Raw genomic sequence first — 6,883 nt, 5'->3', positions numbered from 1 at the left:
CCTGGCAATCCTGTCCATGGAAGGGGTGAGCCTGGACCCTTGTAGCCAACTGTGGCACTACTTGTCAGACAGAATGGAGTATCGTTCATGTTAGCCCCCACAACAAACTGGTCACCTCCAGCATCCAACTGTTTCAGAAGGCCTGAAGACCACAAAGACAGACTGACACACAGACAATCAAACAAGTAGCACTTATGTGTGAGTACTGCAAAATGACTTGCAATAACAATGTTAAACTTGTAAAACATGAATAATTTTTCCAAGAACACCCTGATGGTATCAGGAAAGCTAAGAAGCATGTGTCTTCTGGATAAATATTGAGCAATGCTCTCCACTTACCTGCAGCTTGCACTCAGTTACCGGTGACATACTTGTAGATTGAGTTGGCCTTGTTGATTAAACAGCATGATCATTACACAGGTGCTGGGGAGAATAAAAGGTCAGTTTTGTCACACAACACAATGTCACAGATATCTCATGTTTTGAGGGAGCGTGCACTTGACAAGCTGACTGCAGTAATGTTCACCAGAGCTGCTGCAAGATCATTTTATGTTAATTTCTCTACCATAAGCCGCCTCCAAAGTCTTTTTAGAGAATTTGTCAGTATGTCCATCTGGCCTAATGCAGTCCATCTGTATGGCTTTGTGTGGGCGAGCGGTTTGCAGTGAAACGAGTGCGTGTAGGGTTATAGTATGCGCAGACATAAGCTACAGACAACGAACACAAGTGCATTTTATCGATGGCAATTTCAATGTAAAGAAATACCATGATGACATCCTGAGGCCCGTTGTGAGGCCCACTTTTTTTATGGCATCTGTGACCAACAGATTCATATCTGTATTCCCAGTCATGTGAAATCCATAGATTAGGACCTAATGATTTCCTAAAATGAACTGTAACTCAGTAAAATCTTTGAAATTGTTGCATGTTTTTGTTCAGTATAGATAGCTACAATAGTTGTCTTGGTAACCAAACAGAGACTTACCAGTTTAGCTAACCAAACCATCAGTTGTGGCCTGCTATTATGATAATCAAATTCAACAATGCCAATAATGTTTTGAATTGAACTTTTGTAGGTTCAAAAGCAGCTCAAATGTAGAACATGTAAGAATGAACTTGCCATTGAATTGTAATGTTTTGATATACCGTTCGTTAGAGAGAAATAATGCACGCTCTAGAATGCCCTTCAAGACAATTAAAAACGAGTATTCGAAGATGCCATGATATAAGTGATTTTAAAGCTTCCGTTGTTTTCCTTTGTGACCCTCCTACTGTACTTGGTAGGTGGTATATTTGTAGAGTTGTTTGATAAGGTTGCTAAGCACCAAAGTGTTATAGTCTGGCACATGAGGAATTGAAAAGTTGTATGGTTGAGAGGGATGAGGCAAAAGAGATAGCAAATAGGTCTGGCTGTAATACCGATTGGCAAACATACCATAAATAGAGAAATCATGTGACTAAACTGAATAGAAAGAAGAAGAAACTACACTATGAAACAAAGATAAATAGCTTAAAGAATTATAGTAAAATGTTTTGGAGTTCCTTCAATGAAAATTTGGGCAAAAAGGCAAACTCCTCTCCATCATTCATTGAATCAGATTGCTCATTCATCACAAAACCCACCTGTATTGCCAACTACTTTAATGAATTTTTCATTGGCAAGAATAGCAAACTTAGGCATGACATGCCAGAATTTTATTTTTTATTTTTTGTCTATCAACAATGACAAGTCACCGAGGTCTGACAACTTGGATGGAAAATTACTTAGGATAATAGCGGACGATATTGCTACTCCTATTTGCCGTATCTTCATTAGAAAGTGTGCGCCCTCAGGCTTGGAGGGAAGAAAAAGTTATTCCCCTAACTAAAAATAGTAAAGCCAACTAGCTAACGTTAGACATTTAGCCAGAATGTGTAACATATTGTACGCTTTGCACATTTTTAACATATACTACCAATTGTAATTCGTAACATATCATACTAAATGGTAATGGACATCCACAAATGAATACATCCCAAACAAAATGTAACATATCATACTAAATTGAGTGTCTCGGATTTACGTACAGAATAATACTAAATACTCTGAGACCAGGTTGCCAGGCTCCGCTGAGAGCTAGGTGTAGTGGTGGTAAGGATTCTCTCCATGGTGCTGAAAGGAAGCTCTGCTGTTGGGATAGCTTTATGTAGGGCCTAACAGTTTGTGGGCAGTTTGTGTTGTGCAGTGGCTTTGCTGGCATGTATCTAAAAAAAAATTGGTTGTGTTTGCCCCACCAAGATTTCGATGCTAAAATCACCACTGGCAGAGCAACCTAAAATCCCTCTGTTCAATATCATAAAAAAAAACAATAACACAGAAATTACAATAGTTTCAAAATGAATGCTTTATTTTTGCAGGAAATGATTATATAATGAGATAATAAACAATGACAAGGATTCCATCCAATCCTATTGATGACCTCTGAAGCACAGCAAAACCCATGTGGATTGTGAGCAACATGACCATGCCCTAGTTTACACTACACTTAAATAGCCTCCATGGGAAAGATCTATTGAAGTGTTAATCAAGGAGTGGTCAAGAAAATATAACATCTTCATTGATATTTTTTTAAATGGCAATAAGATAATTGAAGAACTGAAAATAATAGGTAGAGCAATAGGTTTTAAAATTAAGGATTTTTATGAACTAATGAACTAAAGGCTTTTCCAGAAAGAGAGATCAATGAGTTCGCAAGTGAACTTTAGACAGATCCCGAACGGCCTTCAGCTACAGAGAAGAGGCTAATGTGTGCACACCATGGTGCCGCCAGACTTGGAGACGACCCAAAGACGGCCCAGGTCGTAGGTCACGTGGCCCATGAGCATGCCCATTGGGATATTGCTCCATCCGGTGCCCTCTGGTTTACTGGCTGTGATGCCGTCTCTGTGTTGAAGAAAGGGTTGGGGTTCATGTTTTAAAGCTTATCCATTTTTTTTAAGTACATCCATTTTTGGACTTTAATAATTAAATATAGCCATAGATTTTTGAAGAATATAACTTCTGCATCTTGAGCTTTATTCAACCACATTAGAAGCCAAAATGTAAGCTTTTACTCAATTGTTTGTAAACAATGTTATTGTAAACAAACAATGTTTAGCTTTAAAAGAAAATATAAACATTTTTTTTTTTTAAATAAAAAAATTGTTGTGTCATTTGCATCCGTAGCTCCATGTATGAATGTGAGAGTGGTTACATTTCTCTAACTACATTCCTCAGCTGTTTACCAGAACAAGTGGTGGGGTGTCTGGGAAGTTGTTGTTTTTTATCCCAAACTGTAGCTTTACAGGACATCCAACTTTTACATATTTTATCGTACACTGTCTACACATTTCTTAATAAGTCCTATAAGTTTAGATCTGATTATATTTAACTGATTTTATTTATGTACCTACAATATTTTAGTTTTTGTGTAAGGAGATTCACATAGCATGTACTGTAAGGATCAGAGTTATAATTAAAGGTATACCATTATTATTCTAAGTTATTATTACAAGTCATTTTCAAGTTAATACTGTTGGGGGGGGGGGGTGGTGGACCATACACATAGTTCAGTAGCAACCTTACCTGGTATAAACACTACCCACAGAGTTGACCCCAAAGACACTACCATCAGTTGCCACCTCAATCATGGAAAGCTTGCCATCAATGTGACTCCACCCCTTGTTTTGGCAGTCTTGATTCAGCTGGAAACAAAATGATACAATCAGGGTTTTAGGACAATTTCAACAGTTATAATATGAAACAGTTTTAAAATAACTGACACTCTCCATCCTCTACTACTCTACTCCAGCTCTCACACTCTTTCCCAGATCTTACACTCATTAAGAAAATATCATCGTTCTTGTTGACTGCCCAGCACCCAAAGGGTCCGCAGCTGTAGTACTTCACAGCTCCTGGCAATCCTGTCCATGGAAGGGGTGAGCCTGGACCCTTGTAGCCAACTGTGGCACTACTTGTCAGACAGAATGGAGTATCGTTCATGTTAGCCCCCACAACAAACTGGTTACCTCCAGCATCCAACTGTTTCAGAAGGCCTGAAGACCACAAAGACAGACAGACGGACGGACAAGCAAACAAGGAGCACATATCTGTGAGTACTGCCAAATTACCTACAAGTTACAATTTAAAATATCAATCGTTTTTTCAACAGCCTGATGGTATCAGGAAAGCTAATAAGCAGGTGTCCTCTGGATAAATATTGAGTAATGCTCTCCACTTACCTGCAGCTTGCACCCAGTTACCGGCCACATACTTGTAGATTGCATAGTCCTTGTTGACACCCCAGATCCCTCCTGGTCCTACAGTGATATGCTTCAGGGAACCAGGCAGACGGATCCATTTATCACCTACCAGGTAGTAGGGGATTTGACTTGTGTCCGTAGCAACCACTTGCCCCAGTCCTGCATCGATCTGCATCAGATTCTTGATGTTTACTACCTCCTGACAGTCCCATGCTATGGAGACAAAGACATATGAGTAGAGTACACCAAGAAAAACTTAAACTCCAAGTTGATCAAGCATGTTTCAGATGATGGTAACTTACCATGACTGATGGTCAGGAGACAGAGGACCAATAGGACGGCTGCAGTGGCTCTCATGATGTCTATGTAGATCTACAGTATACGTTTGGTTGTACACCAGACTTCAATTGTCCCATTGGAAGACTTTGCGCTTTTATAGCCCTGCACACAGCTGTCAGCAATGATGGCTCCTGTTCCACCTGTTTAGCGAAGACTTGATGGTGTCCGGTGTCTGGGAGAGGGGAGAGGAGAGTTCCTTTGTTCTTCTCACGTTTTCTCTGTTTACATTTTGAAATACAGTGCCTATAGAAAGTCCACACCCACCTTGGATTTCTTCAGATTGTATTCACAAAGTGGGATTAAAACGGATATAATAGCAATATAATGACAATTTTATCGTCAACAACCTACACAAAATACTCTGTAGTGTCAAAGTGAAAGAAATCTAATATACTTTGAAATGAATGCAAAATAAAACACAAATGTACCTCGATTATATAAGTTTTCACCCCCCTGAGAGGGAAGTGTTATTTTTACTGTACTTTTTGGTACCTTTTTGAATAATGTATTGTATGGTTGTATTTTACATGTCTGCTGGACTCGTAAGCTTTTCAAATAAACTTTTGTCCAGGTTCTAAACGTGTCCAGGTTCTAAAACACTGGACCAGTGGGTATCTGGATGTCGTGGCGGTCCACAGTGGTTCTTCCTGTTCACCTTACAGTGAAATGCTTAATTACAAGCCCTTAACCAACAAACTAGTTGAAATAAATAAGTATTAAGTAAAAAATGGATAAGTAAAAAATAAAAATAATAAATAATTAAAGAGCAGCAGTAAAATAACAGTAGTGAGGCTATATAGAGGGGGTACCGGTACATAGTCAATGTGTAGCACAGGTTAGTCGAGATAATTGAGGTGGCAGTCTGAAGGATGAATCTGGGTTTGGCGGATGCCAGGAGAGAGTTACCTGCCCGAATGCATATTGCCAACTGTAAAGTTTGGTGGAGGAGAAATAATGGTCTGGGGGTGGTTTTCGTGGTTTGGGTTAGGCCCCACTATGTTATATAGTTTATGTAAAGGTGTTGTGGATCATGGCTAGACGGCAATTTGCAAGTGTTGCCACAGATTTCCAAGCAGACTTAACTCAAAACTGTAACTTGGCCACTCAGGAACATTCACTGTCTTCTTGGTAACCAACCAATGTAGATGTGTCTTAGTGTTGTATTAGTGCCGCCCCCGGCAAGATGCCTCCCTGGGCGGCTGCCCATGTCGCCTATACCTAAATCCGCCACTGTATGTATGGGGGACAGAGGAAGGGTCAGCCCCCTATTATTTCACACAGAGTGAGTCCATATAACTTATGTGATTTGTTAAGCCACATTTTACTTTTGAACTACTTACGCAACAACTATATTTTAGTTCATTAATGGTTATTAATTTGTAAAACATTTCAGATTAGTTTTTTTTACTTTGACATTATGGAGTATTCATGGAGTATTTTGTGTAGATAAATGACAAAAACTATACAATTACATATTTTTCAATCCCACTTTGTAACACAACAAAATGGAGGTGTAGACTTTCTTTAGGCCTGTACGTTTGCTGTGTCAACCTACAGTAAATCACAAGCGCTGTGTGATCAACAATTGAAGTGTAGAGTATTCACATGCATAAAGATGGCAGCCTCCTCTGCTGAGAAAAACAGCCTAGACCAGGACGAGACTGTTGACGATGCTGGTGAACAGCCTTCGCTGTGTTTCCGTGGTCTCTTTGTTGTGTTTTTGTGATGACCAGACTTCACTGTGTTTTTGATGGTGACCAAAATAAGCCAGTCACCAGAATCAAGTCACGTCATGCTAGCTTGAAAAGGGATGTTTAATTCCTATCAGAATCCAGCCAGAGTGGGGATATCAACAATTTTGAACTTTTCTTCTCACACAATATGCATCCAGAATGACTGCCGGGGTTAGAAATAATACTAAATACGACTACCCAAACTGTTGGACGTGGTCAGACCAGCTTGACCAGCTTCGTCACCAGTATAACAGCATCACCATTGTAAGCTTGTATGTGTCCAAAATCCAGTGAAGGTTTGTCACCTGTGTCGAAAACACAGTGAATGAAGGCTTGTCACCATTGTCCAAAATCCACTGAAGGCCTGTCACTAGCAAAACCAGCTACACCATGCTAGTCAGACCAGCTAGAACAAGAATAAACTGTCGCATGAATGTACAAAATCATCATCAGTTTTAACTGCATGAAGGACTATTACTGAGTCGTCCACAAACAACAGGTTGAGTTGGTTCTCGTACACTCTTAGGGAA

The 6,883-nt window shown here is 39.6% G+C and overlaps 1 protein-coding gene across 1 annotated transcript; it reads right to left on the bottom strand.

Moving 5' to 3' along the window:
* Positions 1–2,360: 2,360 nt before the first annotated feature.
* LOC145850440 (fish-egg lectin-like) lies at positions 2,361–4,734 on the bottom strand. The gene is made up of 5 exons (XM_082964074.1): positions 4,584–4,734; positions 4,261–4,494; positions 3,857–4,074; positions 3,605–3,723; positions 2,361–2,923 (listed from the first exon to the last, which is right to left on the bottom strand). The coding sequence occupies exons 1-5, from the start codon at positions 4,636–4,638 to the stop codon at positions 2,782–2,784; spliced, it is 768 nt and encodes a 255-aa protein (XP_082820200.1). The 5' UTR covers positions 4,639–4,734; the 3' UTR covers positions 2,361–2,781.
* Positions 4,735–6,883: the final 2,149 nt, after the last annotated feature.

The sequence above is a fragment of the Salmo salar genome, chromosome 17, assembly GCF_965601325.2.
Source record: "Salmo salar chromosome 17, fSalSal1, whole genome shotgun sequence".
In the NCBI taxonomy this organism is placed as follows: Eukaryota; Metazoa; Chordata; class Actinopteri; order Salmoniformes; family Salmonidae; genus Salmo; species Salmo salar.
This window is presented reverse-complemented; position numbering and strand designations above follow the sequence as displayed.

What these genes read in the sequence shown, in the direction of transcription:
- LOC145850440 (XM_082964074.1), bottom strand. Translation starts at nt 4,638, where the DNA reads ATGAGAGCCACTGCAGCCGTCCTATTGGTCCTCTGTCTCCTGACCATC. An exon ending in TAACTGGGTGCAAGCTGCAG is followed by an intron (nt 4,075 to 4,260) that starts GTAAGTGGAGAG and finishes TGTGGTCTTCAG; the next exon opens with GCCTTCTGAAACAGTTGGAT. An exon ending in ATGATATTTTCTTAATGAGT is followed by an intron (nt 3,724 to 3,856) that starts GTAAGATCTGGG and finishes TTTTGTTTCCAG; the next exon opens with CTGAATCAAGACTGCCAAAA.